This window comes from Condylura cristata, unplaced genomic scaffold, assembly GCF_000260355.1.
Source record: "Condylura cristata isolate star-nosed mole 26May11 unplaced genomic scaffold, ConCri1.0 scaffold00055, whole genome shotgun sequence".
NCBI lineage: Eukaryota > Metazoa > Chordata > Mammalia > Eulipotyphla > Talpidae > Condylura > Condylura cristata.
The window spans coordinates 1,382,044-1,402,228 of NW_004567156.1; the positions used below are offsets into that span (position 1 = coordinate 1,382,044).

Here is a 20,185-nt window from a genome sequence, read left to right on the forward strand (position 1 = left end):
TGGTCACTGTCAGCTCCCCCAGGCGAGGCTTCAGAGGGGGCTTGGTGGTTGCAGGGCCCTCTTCCTCTGTCGATGGAGTTGAGAAGATGGTTGGGAGGCTGTTAGCCTAAGCCCGTCTTTCCCTGGGTCGTGTGATGTACATTTGTCATGATGCCCATGAAGCAATTTTGATGAAATCTACATGAACTGGCCATATCTGGCTGGCCAACTCCCCTTCTCTGAGTTTCTGCCTGGATCTGGGGCTGTATCTGAGGGGAAGTGTGTTATCCTCCCTGAGTACCAGGAAAGTGTCTAAACTTCCATGTCTGTCAGTGACTCCAAGTTCTTCCCATCCAGACCGCCGCCCTGCTCTCCTGACTCATGTCTGTCCAACATCTGTCCGTGCTAATTCAGTGCTTTAGACTCAAGTCCAAGCTGAGCTCAGGGCCTCCGCCACCCCCGTGTCTGTTTCCTCCACAGCCTCCCCATCTGAGCAAAACCTTGGCTTAGTCCTGACAGCCACCTGAGCCCTCTCCCACCCCGTAGCCTCCTCGAGTAAGTCCCTCAGGCAGCCCCTTCAGAGCCCTCCCACCTACCCAACCCCTCTCGCAGGCCTACGTGGGTGCCTCCTACCCTCTCTACCCTCACCCCTTCACTGCCTGCCACTGGTAACACATCAGTCAGCTCTGTCCCCACACGGCTTCCAGCCCACTCACCATGGCCTCCAAGGCCCCACGTGTATCCTGCCTCACATCACTGTCCCATCCACTCCAACACCTTCCTACAGGCCACGTGATCTTCCCCAAAGGCCCACATGGCAGGTCCTGTTCCCTCTCCAGTTCTTCCCTCTTGAGGGCTGTCCATGCCCCCCTCTCCATCGGTTCCCCCAGCATGTGCTGGATTTTGCTTTTCTCCACGGCCTCCTACACTAACATTTTCTGCAGTTCGATTCCTGTCTCCCTCTCCCTGAGTGCAAGCCCCACATTCAGCTCAGCCTGAACAGGAACAGGAGCTTGGCCTGTTCACGTCTGTGTCCCAAGCGCTTGGCCTGCCACACAAGTTTGTCAAATGAGGTAGGCCTGCGTGTCTGTGCTGGTTGCGACTGAGCTTGGGGCCAGCAGGTTGCACCGCCCAGGAACGAGCTGACTCCATCAGTGACCCAGCCAGTGGGCTCCCCAAGAGCGGTTTCTCTGGCTCCTCTGGGACAAGATGAGGTGCCAGAGGATACACTCTGCTTTACAAAGCAGGCAGGACAAGTCTGAATGAGGACAGCGTGGAGCCAGGGGATAGGCATGGGGAAGCCACATGCACTGTGTGTCCACCTGCTGGCCAGCACTGGCCTCTACCCCTCGGCCTCAAGGCTGTTTGCACCACAGCATCCACCTCCTGATTCTACCTCCTGTGCTTCTTTCTAAGAGGGACAGAAACTGTCCCTTGCCATCAAGCTTTGTGTTGACAGTCTGGCTGAGCTAGGAAAGGTGGGGTCACAGCTGCCCGCGACTATGCAGGCGATCCTTTTCCAGTTTAGAAATGTTTCTGACATGCTGCCTGTTTCTTCTGGCCAAGGCATGGCAGTGCCTCTGGCTCTGCAGGTTCTGGCTGCCCCATCACTGTGCTGCTCTCAGAGTGGACATTGTCTCTTCTTCCTTCAAGGGCCACTTACTCTATCCTGGACAATGGGTGGTTTAATATACCCAGTATCTGATCAGATATATAGCGATTCCTCCACAGGAAGGTTTGAACAGAAAGTCATAAGGACATAAATAAATACATCTTTAAAGAATACTTTACACACAACTACGTCTAACCCTTGTGATTGGGTGGACATGACTTGCTCCATCATGAAGATGAGGAAAACGAGGTTCTAGGAACACAGCTAGGAGGGGGAAGCTAGGAGTGGAGCTCAACTCGTCCCATTCCAAAACCAAGCCTTCTTCCACTGCACCACCTCAGGCGGTGCTGACACAATACCCGGGGTCACACAGCCCGGGATGGACAGACCAACGGTCTCCCCAGCAGGGACTGGACAGCATGTCCTGGGCACAGGAGGTCCCCATTCTGCGACCTCAGGCCCCAGCACAGTAACTCAGGGTGGCTTCCTCTCCTTCTCCCTGGGCTGCCTGAAGCAAAGACAACTGGGAGTGGATTGTGCTAGAAGCTACACAAACCAAGTCACTGTGAGTTTGTAAGATATTCCCTGCTTTTAAGTTGTTAACCTTCTCCCTTAGAGTAAAAGCTGTTTTGGGAAAAGGTATGTCTTTGAACAAAAACATGTCAGTGAACAAAGGTGAAAACAGATACCCTCCCTGTGACCAAGCTCTGCAGGCCCCGGCCAGCCTGGGATCTGGGCCCTGGGGCTCTGTGGAAGAGGCCATCTGTGTGACTGATGCCCTATGCCTGGGCCTGAGGTGTGGGGTGGGGGGATGTTCCCTTCTGTCGAGGCACTCACAAGATGCGTGGTAAAGAAAGCGGCCAGCTGCACTAATGGAGAGGTAGGTGGATGCCTCAGGTACACTGGTCATCTGGGCCAGCAGCTGGACCAGCCAAGGGCTGCAGCAGACCCCAGAGCAAGCACAGCCACAAGAATCATAGTGGCAGACACTGGCACACACTGACTCCATGCCAGCCTCAGTCCTTAGTGCTTTAGACTGTTAATGCATTTAACCCAGCTGTTTGACACACAAGGAAAGAGATGTGGAAAATTTAAAACTCGCTCAAGACACAGCAGGTTGGACCCAGCTCCAGTGAATTCGAGGTTGACCAGAAGCAGGTGGGGCCTCGTGGACAGGAAGAGCTATTATCACAAGGAGGCTGGGGGCCACCAGACAGGACATCAAACCAGGCCCGTGCTCACTCACCGGTTGTGCCCACGGTGGACACGGGGCCCACTCGCCGGCCCCTGTACAGGCCATACAGGTGCATCTTGTACTTGCGCCCCGGCTCCAAGCCCTGCACCGTGACCTCTCTCTCCTCACCGCCGACACGCACCACCTGCGGCCCGTCCCCGCCCTTGTACTGGACGCTGAAGGAGTCAAAGTGGCCCTGGGGTACGATCCAGGAGAGGCTCAGCGAGTCTGGGGAGGTGCCTGTCACAGTCAGCTCCCCCATCACAGGCTCCTCTGAGATGGCTTCTGTGGGTTCGATTCCATCTGGCGCTGAGGAGAGACACAGAGGCTGAGGCGGGGCCACAGCATGGCCCTGGAGGCCCAGGACAAGACGGAGAGGCCACGGCCATGGGGGGCCCTGATGGCAGCTCACAGAAGCCCCTCGGGCTGGGGTCCTGCTCACTGCACCTCACAAACAGGCCTGGAGCCCCTGGGCCTGTGGGGACCCAGTGCAGCCACAGCTCAGCCCAGCAGGCCCCGATGCCCAGGAGGACCAGGAGGAGGCTCAGCCTGGGCAGAGGGGCCCCCGGCACCCCCCCCAGCCACCCAGAGCCATGGTCACCTCCACTTGGGCCCCACCTGGGCTTCCTCCCCACTCACCCGTCACCCCGATGGTGGAGATGGGGCCCACGCGCCTGCCCTCGTGGAAGCCGTACAGGTTCATCTTGTACTTGTGGTCTGGCTCCAGGCCTGAGATGGTGACCGTGTCCTCGTGGCCTGGCACCCGCACCACCTTGGGCTGGCCGTCCCCATTCTTGTACTGGATCAGGAAGTGGTCAAACTGGCCCTCGGGGACCGTCCAGGAGAGGTGCAGGGAGTTGGGGGTGGCATCTGTGATGGCCAGCTCCCCCAGGCGGGGCTCCCTGGGGTGCTCTGAGGCACCTATGCTAGGTTTTGTGGGGCTAGGGATCTTGTCCACAGGTTTGCGGGTTGCTGAGAGAGAAGAAGCAACAGGTTTAAAGGGCCACTTGCTTTACTGGTGACATTCATCATAACAATGAAGCATATCCTGTAAATAACTCCTCAAGCTGTAGGCTGGGGGTTTAGCCTTGTGTCAGCCATTCAGAAGCTCTTTAACGGAGAGAGGACTAACCACACCATGTAATGCTGTCAGGACTGCACTGGTGGGTCTTGTGGTGGGGTGCAAGGCGGGGGTCACCCTTCACGCCTGAGAAAGGAGCTGAGATGGAAAGAGGGGAGTCTAAGGAATTCTATATATTTTGCAGACAGTGCTACGCTGTGAGGTGCAGGGAAGCTCTTCCCACCTCTGCTTCTTCCTGTCAGCTCCAGCTCTCAGCTGCCTCCCTCTCCCACCCCACTTACCAGGGCAGAAGATGGAATGTGCTTTGGCTAAGGCCTCAGAGGCAGGCCTTCCCCTCCCTCACCCTTAACCTTAAAGAATGTTAGGCTAACCTTAATCTTAAGGAATGAAAGGCTAAGGCCAAGGCTCAGATTAGAGTGGGAGAAAGATGTGGGGGTGGGGGTTGCGGGTTGGGGAGGGCCCAGGTCTTCTCTGGCTGGATCTGGAGTCAGGGTAAGGGCACCTACCCACCCCACTGCACGAGGTTTCTAGGGAGACGCCACAGAGGGGAGACTCCGTGCAAGGGAAGTCAGCTTTTCTGAGACCCACTCCCCAGCCCATAGACTACTAGGGTTGGAAGACTGAGGAAGGCGTCAAGGATGCTAACCCAGGCAAGAAGGGAAGGAAGGGGAGGAGGAGAAAGGACGCAGGAAGAGAGAAGGGGAGAAGCAGCCAGCTCACCACCAAACAGCGATTTCACGTGCTAGGCATCATTCTAAGGGAGGTTTGTGAGTTTGCAAATGAGTTTTAACAAATCCGTGGAGCAGTTACCGTAGCACCCCATGTCACAGATGAGAAAGCAGGGGTTCAGTACAAAGGGGTTCAGCAGCTGCACTAGTCTCATAGGCTGCACAGCTGGGATTAAAATCCACCCACTGCTCCCGAGCTCAGACTCCCAGGCATCAAGCTGCACAGCCCAGAGAGCGAGCTGGACAGGGGAGGCTGGGCTCCCAGGAGCCTGTGCGGGCTGGAAGTGAGCCCCTGCCCTGCTCCAAGCTGGCTGGGGGGGCGGGGGCGACTGGCAGATCTGCAGTAATGGCTGAGGGAAGTGTGACCGAAATTTGGAAACCGTGACAGGAAGTCCAGCAAAAGCCATGGGGAAAGCACGCGGCAGCTGGCACGTGCAGGAGTGGGAGGACGGGATAGCCCGGGGTGGAGGAACCATTCCAGGTGCTAGGGCTGGGGAAATGGGTCTGTTCTTGGAAAGGAGAAGTATGGCCAAGAAAGCCGCTGGGGTGGCGGCTGGAGAGAAACCCTGGGAAGCAGGGGAGAATGGGAAAGCTTTGGCAGGTTTGGGGCCGAGAAAGAGAAGGTGGAGGGCAGAGGAGGCGCACCAGGCCAGGTCCTGCTCAGAGGACCGGGTGCTGGGGGGCGGGGGGCATTGGGGGGGGGCCCAGGTCCTGATTCGCCAGTGGTGGCCACCAGACACCTGCCTGCTGTGAAGCCCGCGGAGGTTCATCTTACACTCCAGTCAGACAGTGACCTCGTTCCCACTCCCTGCAATGGACACTGCCTGGGGCTGCCCCTGTGCATCTTTGTACTGGACTGTTGGATTGTGAAGGAGTCAAAGGAGCCCTGGGCCACAGTCCAGTTCAGGTGCATGGAGTCTGGGGTGACGTCAGTCACCACCAGGTCCCCCAGCAGGGGTTCTCTGGTCTCTGGAGCTATAAAGAAGATCCAGCCAGGGCTGAACTCCAGCCCCAGATGGGGGCTTGGGGTTTGGAAAGCTTGTTGCACCTGGGAGAGGGGTGTCATTATTTGATTAGTGTGAGTGGTGAACCCTGGGAAGTCTGGCCCAGCCAAGGTATGACACACTTTCTGGGCCTTGCGGAGCAGCTGAATGGGGTGGGAAGGCTAGCAGTCGGGGAGCGGGAGTGCTGGCTGCCCCTCTCCCCTGGGAGAGGGGCCAGGGCAGAGTCAGCCGTCTCCCTGGGAGGTCCGTCTGGTTCCTGGCTGAGGGTGAGTGTGCAGAGAGCTGAGCGTGGGGACGTATGGAGCTTAGGCGGCCGCCACTCACCAGTGGTGCCATCAGCTGTGAGAGGGCCATGCCGCTTCTTGTTGGCAATCCCGAACAGAGTGAATCTGTACTTGTGGTCAGGGTCCAGCGGGGAGATAATGACTGAGCGCTCAGGCCCTTCCACAGGCTCAACGTGAGGCCGTCCATCCTTATCCCTGTATTGCACCACGAAGGAGTCGAACTGGCCCTCGAGAACAGTCCAGGAGAGGCGTAGCGAGTCTGGGGTGGGATCTGTCACCCACAGCTTCCCTAGGCGGGGCACAGCCACTGAGCTGGTCTCATTCAGAGGCACTGGGAAGATGGAGGAGAGAGAAGGGAGGGACACAGATCACAGGAGAAAGGGAAATCTACCTGCTACTGAGGGAAGCCGCGCCAGGTCACACAGTCATTGCATAAAGTCATAGGAACGAGCAGCACTGGCGGACCGAAATCCAGCCAACCGGCTTGCCAAGTTGTGTGCCCTGATGCGGGCTGGTCCAACCAGAGGAAGGCGTGCCTTCTGCGAAACGGCACAAAAGCACTGTCTGGACTCATGGGCCTGAGTTTATCCACAGCCTGGGGAGGCCCTTCAGAGAGCTGGGAGTCCAGCCAGGCATCTCCACGGCCAGGAATGTCTTCTAGGGCCATCCCCTTTGCCCCTGGTGGCACAGGGGTTAAGTCAGCACTATCAAGCTATCACCAGCCACTGCAGCACAGAGTTGGATCCCTGGCCAGGAAGCTGCCCTGCATGGCCCAGCAGACCTCTCCTGTCTTGCCCACTGCTCCCCTCAGCAGTGTATTTCAGTGGATCTGCCTGTTCTGCTCTCGACACAGTCTCTGGTAAGTTCTCTCATCCCACCCCTCCACAGCTGGTCCTACACCCCAGCTCTTGTATACATAAATAAACTTTAAAAATTAAAAAAGAAAGAAAGGGAAGCCCGACCCATGGAGTTTTAATGTGGGAGAGCCTTCCCCACCTGTGCTGGGTTTCCCGCTCTCCCGCCCTGCACCACCGGGCCTCACTCCCAGCCCTGAGCTGTCAGCTGGTATAAGAAGGCCCTCAGCCTGGCCCCACTGCTCCGCCAGTATCCACCCCATCTCTGCACTTTATCCTCGGCCCAGATTCCAAAGAGAGATGTCAGCACTGACTGCAGTCTTATCCTCACCTCCATCACACTCCCATCCCAGCTCCACCCTCCACCAGGCAGCTCTTAGCAGGGTCCGTGGTGGACTGTGGCCACTCTGCAGGCCTGAATCACTCTTTCTGGATCTGCCTCATCGGGCCGCACCCTTGGTTTTGATGTCCAGGACACCACTCTCCCGGGTTCTGCCCCTTTCCACAGGTTCGCTCTCGAGCTCCTCTTTCTCCACTCATTCACTGATGCTGGCCACCTACCGGGTTCCAGAGGCCCTGTCTCTCCTACCCTGACACCCTCACCTCTGGCCTTGGCACTGATCACACCTGGTCCTTAGGCCTTCCCAGTGCTCTCCAGGCCCATGAGGGCAGCGGCCGCCACCTGCCCCCCTCACTTCCTGCTTTGTGACCTCCCTGTCAGCACCTTGATTCTCCACATCCATGCCTGGGGGCTGCTGTGGGCTGCGGTGCAGGGGCATACCAAGGGCGTCCTGAACACTCCTGACACTTAGCAAAGGGTCAAGAGGTGTTCATCCCATGTCCACACTGCGCTGCTCCTCACTTCTGCTGTAACTTGCCTCTGGAAGTGAGCGGCCATATCCAGAAATGTGGGGGTGCCCTGGTCTCCCTGCTTCCCTTCACTGCATACACCCACCGTCATGGTCCCAGGCAGGCTATATACTTAGTTTCTGGCTCCCACCACACCATTTATCCTCCACGGCAGCCTCAGTGTTATGTAAAAACTAATCAAATCACTCCCCAACTTCAAACCTCCCAGAACTCCTCTTAAGAGAGGTCCAGCCCGCAGCACTGCAAGCTGGCTGCAACCGCCTCAGTGCCAATTTGATGCCCGGCCCCAGAGGTGACCACATGGCACAACAGACATCTCCTGACCTGGCTCCAGTAGGTCTCCCTCTGTCTGCCTGTTCTGCTCCCGATTCTGCCTCTGGTGCTTCCTCTCACTGTCCCTGCATCTCTAGCCTGCACCCCAGTTCTGTATACATAAAAAAAAAAAATAGAGGGCCCTCCCTGGTAGCACAGCAGCTGGTTAGGATGCAGCACTACAAGCTAGCGGCAGCTGCTTCAATGAAAGTTCAATCCCCAGCCCTGGAGGTGACCCACATGGCGAGCCAGACCTCTTCTGTCTCGCCTGCTGCTCCCCTCAGCAGTGTACTTCATCAATCTGCCTGTTCTGCTCCCCACTCTGTCTCTGGTGAATCCTCTCACTGCCCCTGCACCTCTGGCTTGTTCCCAAGTTCTGTATGAATAAACAAATAAATCTTTTTTTAAAAGAGAGGTCCAACCAGGCGAGAAAATAACAAAAATAATGAACAACCATATACCAGAGACATTCTGTGGTGGCGGAGTGGGAAATGGGATCAAAAACGGGGGGTGGGGGTGGGGGAAGGGAGGGAAATGCACGGGACTAGGGTGGTGGCACAGGGGTGATCTGGTGATGGGAAACCCGCGGGGATTACAATCGAGATGGAAAAAAAAATGTGCAAAATGATGTAAAAATAAACTTTGTAATAAAAAAAAAAAAAAGAGAGGTCCAGATAAGCTCCTTGGTCATGCACCAGGCCCTTCCCCAGCTGCTAAGGTCCCTGCTCTTCACCCATAGGAGGCAGATAGGGGTTCTCTTACAGGGCTACACCAGTCCTGCCTCACTCTCCAGGCTCCCTCTATACTACACTCCTCAACCTCTCTGCCTAAATCTCTACTCTTTTCCCTTCAAGATTCCTCTCAGGCACCATTGCCTCCAGGAAGGCCTCCTGGATTTCCCAAAGCACTGGGAAGCCCTCCTTTAACTGTGCAGAGGGCAGGGGTGTGTGATGGTTCTTGCTCACCGATCTTGGCTTCAGCCACCCGGGGGCCATGCTTCTTCTTGCCTGTGAGCCCATACAGGATAAATTTGTACTTGCGACCAAGCTCCAGGTTGGTGATGAGGGCTGAGCGCATGGATCCCTCCACGGGAACCACCTGGGCCCCAACCCTGTCCTTGTACTGGATTACGAAAGAGTCGAATTCGCCTTCAGGGACTGTCCAGTGTAGGAGCAAGGAGTTGGAGGTCACATTGGTCACGGTCAGCTCTCCCAGGCGTGGTGGGGTCCGGGGCTTCTCAGGCTTCTCCTCATCCTTGTCTGGGGTGGGGGAGGCGCAAAGCAAAGCAAGTGAGCTCAGCCACTGTCTTGTCTGTCTCTGTCTTCTCTGCCCACTGTTTGTGGGCCTCTCCGACTGCTCCCTCCAGGCAGGCCTCCACCCCAGCCCTCTGTGACCTGCCTTGCTGTGGGGGAGACATCCTCCCCCGTTTCTGTAGTGGAAAACTTAGCCCTTCCCATGTGACAGGTCCCCACCCCTCACAAAGCTCCCAGCCTCTCTACACCAAGATCATACTTGTGCCCTGTGGTCCTTCCTGAGAGTTTCCAACCTCTCCACTGCTGCTTTAGAGCCACCAAAAGCCTCCTTTGTCCACCTGAACTTTCTCTCTCTCACTACCCTTTCTCCAAATACTGAACTTGAGCTGGAGCTGCAGAAGGAGCCAGCTACCTTGGACCTGTGTAGAGGCATCAGGAAGGAATGTAAAAGCCAGATTCAGTCCTTCACTAGCTCTGCAAACCTCACCAACTCTGAAGTCCGGGTGGCTGGGACACCCCATTGTCAAGGAACCTCCAGTCCCAGCAGAAACTGTCTTTTGGGGAGCTGTCCACTGCCAGCAGATTCCCAGGTGGGGGATGGCCCACATCCTGGCCAGCCTAGTGAAGGAGTGGAGGGGCTTGTGGGGAGTGGATGGGAAGGTGGGGCCTGGGTATCCTTCGGGTCAGAGGCCTCCCCTCCCAACTCTGCCCCGGGAGACCTAGGGGACAGGTTGGGGTGAGGAGTGACCAGGAAGTGGGGGCAGGACAGAGAGCAGGTCAGCTGACAGCCTCTCCCCTTGAGCTCCTGTCCCACCTCTGACTTTTCTCCTCTCTCTTCTTTTGGGGAGTAGTCCCCTCCTCCTCCCCACCTCTGTCACTGCTCTAAGACCCCTATCTCACTTTCCTCTGAACCCTCAACTCCTCGTCTTCTGGAGAGAAACACCTAACCCAAGCACCAACCCTGTCCTTCAACCTCCATCCCACCTCTGACGTGCTGACCCCAGTTCTTCCCCCAACCTCAAGACATTGGTCCAAGCAAAATCCAGAATGTACCCATAATGCCTTGGTAGAAGAGGGGTGCAGAGGGCTCGCCCGTGGGGGGGACCCCACGAAGTGTCAGCTCATAGGAAGCTCCAGGAGGGGGTGAGGGCACCAGAGCCTGGCGGACATCCCCTGGTAGCAGCTCCTCGTGCACCTCCTGCCCCTCGGGCACTTGCAGGCTCAGCCGGAAGTGGGCAAAGGTGTTAGGCTGGGCGGTCCAGACCACAAGGAGGTGCCCTGTCTTGTCTCTGCCCAGCACCCTCAACTCTCCCAGCTCCTGGGGGCGCTGCTGCACGCCGGGTGCCTTGACCCCTTGAGTTGTTGAAGGGCCAGAAGGAGGAGGTTCATCAGTGGCCCCCAAGAGGCCCAAGGGGGAAGACCCTGGGAAGGGTAGGGCGAGAAAAACGGAAGAGTAGAGTATGAGAGGCAGAAAGGAAGCCCAGCTCCCAGGCTCTGCCCTCTAGCCATGGCGGCCCTCTCTTTCTGCTCTGAGACCTCTTTTCTCCACTGCTGAGGCCACCCCACCCTCCCAAAGACCCTTCCAGTGCTCCCAACACCCCTGTCCACCGCAGCCCTGAACAGATAGGTAATAAAAGAAATAAAGCATGCCATCCCTCTCCCACCAGACTCCTCTGATCCCTCCAGCACCCCAAACTTCCCCACGCTCCCCTCCCCAGTGGGTGGTGGTCGTGGCTTCCATTAGTGCTGCAGTGAGAAGCCTGGAAGAAAGGAGATGGTGGTGTTAGGGACGGAGAGACAAGAGAGTGGGTGGTGACAGGAGAGGGAAAGGAGGTGTATGTCCAGCTGTGTGGCATCTGTGCCCTATGGGAAAGAAGAGGTCCACACTCTCCCTTTGGCAGCCATGGAGCGCCTCGACACCATTCCTGTAGGAGAGACCATTGTGAAGGGAGACAGGTCTGCGAAGGTAGCTGGAGAAGCAGTGGCTTCACCTCACACATGCCACACACGTGCCTCTGCTCCAAGGCCACCCCAAGCAGGTCTGATGTGTCCCTCTGAGGTTAAGGCCAAATTGTGGAAAACAGTAACCACTGACCACAGGCTTCAGCCACGCTCACCACAGTGAGTCAGAATGGGAACCGCAGGTTCACCACTATCCCCACCCAAGCCACTCCCCACCCCCTCAAAGGCCCCCTCCATTGCCTGAAACAGCAGTCCTGGCAGGAGTGCCCTGGGAACCCAAGTGGAAATCTGGGAATGCGAAAGGCCAGGTCTCCTTGGCTTTGGGCATCTGCCAGGACTCTGGGAGTGGAGGGACTTCGAGGGACACACGACATCTGCTTTGTTGTGGGGTCTCCTGGAGGCTCCACCAGGTAGGACTTGAAGACAGTAGGGAGTTATGGGGTGGGGGTCAGAGCAGCAAGGCAGTGGGAAGAACTCTGGATGCAGACTCCGCGGCAGCTGAGGCTGGACAGGGGATGGGTGACCCCGGCGCCCCAGCCCACGCTACCTGTGGTGGTGATGAAGGCGTAGGACTTGGAGGTCTGCCCTGCCCGCACCCCGTGGACCTCCACGTGGTAGGTGGTGCCAGGCCTGAGGTCGGGGAGGCTAACGATGCGCCTGGTGCCGGGCACCGTCAGCTCCCCGCCAGGGCCCTCTGCGGGTGGCTGGGGCCGCCAGCGCAGCACCACGCGTTCGAAGTGCCCGCGGAGCCCGTCGAGGGACACGAGCAGCGCGCCGTCGGCGGAACTGCCCAGCACCTCGGGCTTGGGGTGGCGGGGCGCAGCCGCCGGGTCGAGGCCTTGGGAAGAGGGGGCGTAGATGCCCTGGTTGGAGTCCCGCTTCCAGGTGCCCGACTCGGCGCTGACGGTGGGGTGGGGGCGGCGGGGCGGGGGTGCCGGAGAGCCTGCGGGGGCGCCACCCGCCCACCGCCGCTGCAAATATTCGTGGATGTTGCGGGCCACCGAGGTGTAGGTCTGGTTGGCCCGCAGTGGGTAGCCGTGGGCCCGCAGGTGGCGCTCCAGGTCCTGCACCGTGCCGCGGAAGCGACCCAGCTCCGCGGTCAGGTTGCCCCAGGGCCGCCGCGGAGGCTGGGGCAGGCTAGGTTTCGGCAGAGATTCCTCCTCCCCTTCCTCCTGCGGCCGCGAGGGCCTGGCGGGCCGAGGAGGCCGGAGGGGCCCGTTCTGGGAGCCCCGGGCTGAGGGGCGCACCTCCGGGTAGCTGTAGTGCGCTGGTGCTGCCGTGGGTGAAAAAGCGCAGGAGAGCAGATCAGTGGTAACCTCGCCCCCTCCCGCCCTCCCCTCCGCGCCTCCCTCCCACCAGACCTGGGGCCTCTTCCGCGAGCCTCAGCCCCACCTGTAAAGAGAACAGAGAGAACGGAGTCAGCGCCCCAGAGGCCCCTCAGCCCTCAAGCCCGCTACGGTTGCTGCCCTAGAAAGAAGAGAAGCCAGCAGGTGGGGCCCTGTGTCTGAAGGAGACAAAGAGGACTGGGAGGAGGGAATGTGAGCTAGGGCGGTGGGTGTCCCTCCGGCACAGCCAAAGAAAAGGGAAAGATCCAGGCATCTGTTAAAAGACCTTGAGGGTTAGTAGAAAATCACTCTGCAAAACCCCAGTCGTGAAGTCAGGCAGTGCTGATTTCTGCTCGGCCCAACTCCAATGCCTACAAGCTCTGAGCCTGGCTGAGCACAGGCGTCCACCTCCAGCCTTACCATGGGGAGTCAGGCAGCATCTCCTCCCCGCGGCAGCTTGGGGAGCATGGCCCATGGGCCAGCCACTGTAGCATTGCTGCAGGGCTTCTGAGGGCTGTCTCCCATCCCACCTGGCAGGTGCTTTGGGTCTGCCCCATACCCACCAAGGGCACCCAGGGGCACCTGTGAGCCTAGACATGGGCTCCCACAGGCTGGGTCCTGCACTCGGCATCCCGGCCCCTCCCTCACCCCTTGCCGTCCATACCTGTGTTGGCCCTGATGGAACTCGGGTAGCTTACTGCCGGGCCCCGCTCCGCAGTGACGGTCACCACGTATTCCACGCCTGGCATCAGGTCAGTCAGCAGTGTCCTGTCCTCCTCAGGGGGCACTTCCAGCCGCACCCTCTGGTTGCCAGCACTGACATAGGACACCACGAATCTGTCTACTTCGGCCTGGGGACGCAGCCAGCTGAGGTCCAGCGTGGTCGGTGTCACAGCCACGACGCGGAGGTCCTGGGGCCCATCAATCACTAGCCGGTGGAGAGAGGAGAGCTCAGGTGGGAGTCTGGCTCTCCAGTCACTAGCTTTCCTCCAGGTGCCTTGCCCCCATCTGTCCCTCCCGCTGCCCTCCTGAGAGCAGATGACTAGTGCTCCTCTTGAACCCAGATCTCCACCCAGAACCACACCCCCCTCTGCGGCTCTCACTGGTAGTGATGGTCTTGGAAGCAGGAGGGCCCCAGCTGGTCCCTCGGAGGGCACGGACGGTGACCTGGTACTCCTGACCAGGAGCCAGTCCTCTCTGGTCATAGGCTGAGGCTGAGCTGGGCACCCGTGTTGTGAACGGGGGGCTCACCCCCTCTGTCTGTAAGAGAGGCACAGTAGATCAGGAGCTCCTGGTGATCTCTCACTGCACTGCCCCTGTCTCTCATCTTCCTCGATTCTAAGCAGGGACAGCACGGGGCAGTTACAGCTGAGGAGCATGTGTGATGGCAGCAAACACATCTACAGCCCTTGCTCCACACCAGGGACTGTTCAACTGGGCCTTAATCCCCCCAAGAACCTTATGAGGAAACCAAGGTACAGAAGGATTAGCACCTTGGCCAAGATCAACAACACTAAGAAAGAGCAAGGATGCAAGCCAGGGAGAGAGCCCCAGAGCCCCCCTTCATGGGCCCCACCTTTTTCTCTAGCTTGTTCACCAGTGGCCTGCCAGAATTCCAGCTGACACACCCCAGCACTCCCTCTGGCTTTCGTCAGGCAGCCCTGACAACGTGGGCACAAGGAGATGCTCCTAAGCTCTTTCTTGTCCCAACAGATGAAATAGATAGGGATGCCCCTGCGACTCTCGCTTCTTTTTTTTTTTTAAGATTTATTTATTTATGCATACAGAACTGGGGTACAGGCCTGAGGTGCAGGAGGGTTAGAGGATTCACCAGAGACAGAGAGGGGAGCAGAACAGGCAGATGGACAAAGTACACTGCTGAGGGGAGCAGTGGGCAGGTCAGGAGAGGTCCACTGTGCCATGTGGGTCAGCTCTGGGGCCAGGGATGGAACTCACACTGAAGTGGCTGTGGCCAGCTTGCAGCGCTGTGTCCTAACCCGTTGCATCACCAGGAAGGGCCCGATTCTCACTTCTTAAAGCACCTGTTTCTGGCATCACAACACTTTCCTATAGGCACTTCTCTCACCTCCTGTGCAGGGTTGTAGGCCCCTCAAAAACAAGGCCCATCTGCTCAAGTTTCCACAAATATGTTTCCCAGTCTTGTACTTGGCATCATGCTGGGCACTGGGGCCTCCGATCTGATACTGCCTGTCCTCTGAAAACTCAGCTCTAGTGACTAAATGAATAGCCAGGTCTTACGAGTTAGCATCTCTCTACCCAAAACTCTGTGAGCAAACAACCCTCCCCTCATAATAAATAGTAAAGGTATCAGGGTTGTCTGGGGTGAGCCACAGGAAACCTGCCAGCCCTGCTCCAGGCCGGTCTCTGGTGCGTCAGCCCTGGGGTAACGGGGGGAGCAGACCTCTGGGAGCGGGGGCCGTCCGGCCAGGACAGCCGGGAGGACGCTCTGTTCTGGTTAGCTATGTTGGCGTGATGGGTGCACCTCTGTGCAGCCAAGTAGGACTGGAAATTTCAAAAGGTACTCTCCTAAACCGAGGGGATGCTGGGGAGTGAGCATAGTAAATACTAAAGTGTAAAACCAGATGAGAGGCCACGTAGAGATTTCTGAATTGAGGATGAATTAAAGCTTTGTCAGAGTTTTCTTGGCTGAAAAGTTTTCCCGGGCACACAGAACTCCCCTCCCTCTCCTACTCACCGTGCCTAGGACACCCCAGCCTTGGGCTGACCTCATTTCAAGACCTGTGAAGTACTCATCCTCCCCAGAACTTTCTCTCTCCCCTTGCAGTCCCCAAGACACACACACACACACACACACACACACACACACACACACACACACACCTTGGATACTCCCTAGTGGCATCTCACACACACATACATACCCCTTGGATACTCCCTAATGGTGCCTGGTGCTTCCAGTGAGATACAGCATCCCCAGCATTCTCTTCCCTTCAGAGCACCTACACCTACCTTTTAGACACTTCTCAGTCTCCCTGACATCCATTTAGGAAGAGTCCCCTGAAAGCCCCACCATCTGAGCTAGCACCACCGACTGGCCTCAGGCAGGCTCTCTGACCACAGCTGGCAGCTGGCCCTGCCCCTTGGTTAAAACTCCTCTCATCTCCCTGGGAAGATTGGTCATAGGCTGAGGCCGAGCTGGGCACCCGTGTTGTGAATGGGGGGCTCACCCCCTCTGTCTGTAAGAGAGGCACTGTAGATCAGGAGCTCCTGGTGAGCTCTAACCATTCTTGTATCAACCTCAGGACCCCAGCTAGGGTTCCCCACCTTGGCTACTTCTTGGAGTTTGGCCCAGTCTCCTCCCTGTTATCAGAGCAGTCCTAAACACAAACTTTTCTAATCTGTAGGGCCTCGCTTCTCAGCAAAAAGTAGCACAGCTCCAGTTTCCAAGATACAGAATAAGCCACAAGAAATACCTGGCTGCCTTTCTGGTTCAGGGGTTCAGCTTCCTCAGGTTGCTCCCACTTGTTCTCACATTGGGAAAGGAGCCAGCCTCATACAACAGAGCTACATCTCTTAGTGAACTCAGGAGCACATCAGGATCACCCAGAAAGCCTGTGACAACCCCCAGGACTTCTGATTCAGTAGATCTGGGGCAGAGTCTGAAAACTGTGTCTAACGAGCTTGCAGGTGACACTGATGCTACAAGTCCAGGAAACACACTTTGAGAACCACTGAGTCAGAATGATATTGCCACGTACGCAGGGAGAGGGGAATGTTCCTCTTCTGTGTTCGGAAAATCATTCCAACAGCTAGGTGTGTCCCTTGGCCAGGAATAGCAGAGTTGGGCTTGGAGAGAGAAATGCTTCTGGAAAAGCAGAGAGGGTAAGGTAGAGACAAGCTTCTAGGAAGATGGCAGTGGCTGAGGACAGCCGGCTACTGAATACACTCCATGCCAACAGAAATGGACAGAGCATGCGGGCCAAGGTCACAGGCAAAACTCCAGGGGCGAGCCACAGGAAGCATGGCCAGAGGGCCAGTAGCAGAGGCTGACGCAGAGCCCAAGAGAAGTATCTGGGGACCAATTTTACAGGAGCTTTTTCCACATCCGGGCGCAGAGAGAACCCAGAATGTGAAAGAGGGCTGTGCAGATGAGCACAGAGCATGGCCAACCTGGCACTGGCTGCTCACACAGCTGACCCACACAGGGGGAGGGCGGGGGGCTGGGGTGCTACATCCCCAGGAACACCCAAGGATGGGTCTCTATTTACTAAGAGCAGGAGGCCACAGGACTCAGCAAGCTCCTTCCCTCCCAAGTCTTTGTTTTCATTCTTCTTACCCTGAAGTTTCTTAGAAAAGTCTCTTATAAAAGTCCCACCCGCTCAAGATTAGAGCTATGTAAATAACATACACAAGAGGAGAGTGGGAGACACTTTAAAATGTTAACAGTACTTGTTTTAGTGTGAAGCAGCCAAGAATTATTTGTTTTTCTTTTCTCTGGTTGCCAAATTCTTGTCTTGTGATTAAATTATTTTTATAACAAAAAAAAAAGTTTTCTTTAAACAGATGAAAAAAACAAAAAGAAAAAAAACGAACTATCTTGGTTGCTCAGCAAAGCAGGGATTTCTGCCTCTGCTTTTTCCAGAGAATGAGGAGACAGACAAGCCTGGGGTCTGTCTGGGATGTGATAAGACTTGGAATAATGGGGCCGCTGGGGGTGGGGGATGACAGCCAGCACCTCTGAGCTGTCCCTTCTGTTCTAGATTTTAACTAGGGTACAGATCTTAGGAGTTTATTTTTCCAGAGTCCTGCTGGGCAGAGAGAGGATGACATGGTTACCCATTCATGACATTTGTGGGACAGTGTGGGAAAACATGACTTGAACAGTAGAAATGTCAGATGACTTGGAGCTGGGAGACCTGACACATCATAAAAGTTCAAACTGCATAAAAGAAGGTCTCCAACAACAGGCCACAGGTTTTGTCCTTAGGGTGCCCCCCAAATATTTTAAGAGCAAGTTGGAAAGACACAAAGAAATAATATTTTGTAATGCACTGACAACATGGAAGCGAGAGATCTAGTTCACAGACTCAGGATTGTTGCAACAGCCTAGACAGCTTGGCCCAAACCAAAAAAGATAACACTGCACAGAGCCAAACAAAAGGCTTATATTTAGGCTAAGAACGCACATACAGCTGTTTGTCATTCCCCCCCCCCACACTCTTTTTTTCTTCTTTCTTTTTCTTTGTTTATATTGTCTAAAGTCTCTACACTCATCCTATATGACTATTATAATAGTGGTTAAAAAATAAATGTGGTAAAAACAGCTAATAGCGGGCCCTCCCTGGTGGTGCAGTAGGTTAAAGCACTAAGAAGCTAAAGCCACTTCAGCATGAGTTTGATCCCCACCCTGGAGGTGACTCTCATGGCCCAACAGACCTTTCCTGACCCACCTGCTGCTGCCCTCAGCAGTGTACTTTGTCAATCTGCCTGTTCTGCTCCCCACTCTGTCTCTGGTGAATCCTCTCATTGCCCCTGCACCTCTGACCTGTACCCCAGCTCTGTATGCATAAATAAATAAATCTTAAAAAAAAAAAAAAAGCTAATAGCTTGTGTGACCACAAGTTCATATATGTCAAGTGTGAGGCCTCCTGGTGGCCTAGGAAATAAATCTCAGCACTATCACCTCCATGGCCTGAGTTCAATCCCCGGGCAAAGATGTGACCCACATGGTGCAGCAGACCTCTCCTGTCTCTCCCACTGCTCCCCTCAGCCGTGTATTTCAGTAGATCCATCTGCTCTGTTCACACTGTCTCTGGTGAATCCTCTCACCCTCTCGCTCCCCAAACTCTGGTCTACACCCCAGTTCATCTACTCAAAAATAAATATGTAAAAAATATATATATTTTAAAGTGTCAAGTCTGAGAAAAAGTGCCGGTGTTTTAGCCACCAGCCCACTAGGATCCTCTCTGCCACCATGTTTTTAGAGGCACATGCAGAAAAGCAGGAAGCACTAGAGGAGGGAACCCGGGAAGCAAAGGATTCAAGAACAAAGTCTTCAGAAAAGCGGTGAAGAAACCAGTGGGTTTTGCCTGGAGACACTGAAGAGTGACACAGGATGATCTCTAATATCTGAATATATTATATTCAGATGATCTCTAAATATCTGAAAGCCTGTGGTGCAGAGTGGAAGGAAAGCAATCTCTGCTGATGGAGGCCCAGCTAGGGCGGATGGAAGATGCTAGAATATGGCAGATTTGGATTCAGCAACAAGAAGAACTGACAGTGATGACCAGTGGTGAGCTGAACAGTCCCAGGAAGCACTGTGCTCAGGGCCAGCAGAGATGTCCAGCAAGTGAAACAATTATTTCAGGAGCTGCTGCAAAGGCCTATGTGGAGCAGCATGAGAAGACCCTCACAGAAGCTTCAGGAGCCCAGCGGTCTGGACTCAACCACTGATTTCCTGGAACTTCCAGCATGAGACAACCCTCTCCCCCACCCTCCTCCACCCCTCACCCTGTCCACTCAGCCCCTCCTGAGCGTGGCTCTCACCGTGGGGATGAACTGAATTTCATAGGCATCCACAGGGCCAGGAGCCCGGGTCCACTCTGTGCGAACAGTCGTCTCCTCCAGGAGGTGCATCCTCATGCCTTCGATGGCTGGGATCTCTGCCCCAGAGAGAATCTGGTTAGCCGAAAGCCTCCTTTCATCCATATCACCCCCTAACCCTACTCAGGACCACACTGAGAGATCCTGGAGTTCCCACACCTTTCTGGGAGTGGGGCAAAGTTGTTGGCAGAGGCCCGAACAGGCCTGTGTCCCCGTCACCTTTCCCCATCTCCCAGCAACAGCACCTTCTCCAAAGCAGTTGAAGGGTGCCCCTCAGTTGATCAGAGCCTGCTCATCAGAGGTTTGGGGGGGGGGCGCAGCAGTGCTCCTGGTGGCTGCCATCTCACTGGTTCCTCTGACTACCTTGCACCCCTATGGCTCCTTGTTCTTCCCCCAGGTGCTGGTTTCCCAGGCCTTAGGCCTTCCCACTACTCGGCTCCCCAGCACACCAGTCCCTGACCAGCATGCTGGGGAAGGCTGCCACTCACGTTCCCGGCAGTCCTCCCCGGCATAGCCTTCTTGGCAAACGCAGCTGCCCTCACGACACTCTCCGTGGCCGTAGCAGTCCCCGGGGCAGGTCTGGATGGCGCAGTCGGGGCCTCGGAAGCCCTCCACGCATACACACTGGCCGTCTCGGCAGAGCTCGCGGGGCCCACAGCCGCCCAGGCAGGCGCTGGCGGGCGGCTCTTCCTGCCCACAGTCCTCGCCGCTGTAACCCACGTAGCACAGGCACACGCCCTGCACACAGCGCCCGCGGCCCCGGCAGTCCGAAGGGCAGGTGCGGGTGGCGCAGGCCGGGCCGGTGTAGCCGGGGTCGCAAACGCAGCGCCCGTCCTCACAGCGGCCACGCCCGTGGCAGTTGGCGGGGCAAGTCCGGAGGCCGCAGTCCGCTCCGCCATAGCCCTCCCAACAGGCGCACACGCCGTCCTGGCACACGCCGCGCTGGTGGCAGTCCCGCGGGCACCGCCTCACGCCGCAGTCTTCGCCCTCGTAGCCGTCATCGCACGCGCAGCGCCCGTCCAGACACCGGCCGCGGCCCAGGCAGCCTCTAGGGCAGCTGCGCACGCCGCAGTCGTCGCCCGCGTAGCCCGCGTCGCAC

General features: G+C 56.6%; 1 protein-coding gene across 1 annotated transcript in view; it reads right to left on the bottom strand.

Moving 5' to 3' along the window:
• TNXB (tenascin XB) overlaps window positions 1–20,185 on the bottom strand; it is a 64,538-nt gene that overhangs the window by 33,566 nt on the left and 10,787 nt on the right. Inside the window, exons 4-12 of the mRNA XM_012734379.1 lie at window positions 19,575–20,185; window positions 19,030–19,145; window positions 13,602–13,758; window positions 13,163–13,426; window positions 10,265–10,633; window positions 8,924–9,217; window positions 5,963–6,253; window positions 3,465–3,797; window positions 2,838–3,134 (exon numbers count right to left, since the gene is read on the bottom strand). Coding sequence (XP_012589833.1) covers window positions 2,838–3,134; window positions 3,465–3,797; window positions 5,963–6,253; window positions 8,924–9,217; window positions 10,265–10,633; window positions 13,163–13,426; window positions 13,602–13,758; window positions 19,030–19,145; window positions 19,575–20,185 — 2,732 coding nt within the window. The remainder of the gene's footprint in view (window positions 1–2,837; window positions 3,135–3,464; window positions 3,798–5,962; window positions 6,254–8,923; window positions 9,218–10,264; window positions 10,634–13,162; window positions 13,427–13,601; window positions 13,759–19,029; window positions 19,146–19,574) is intronic.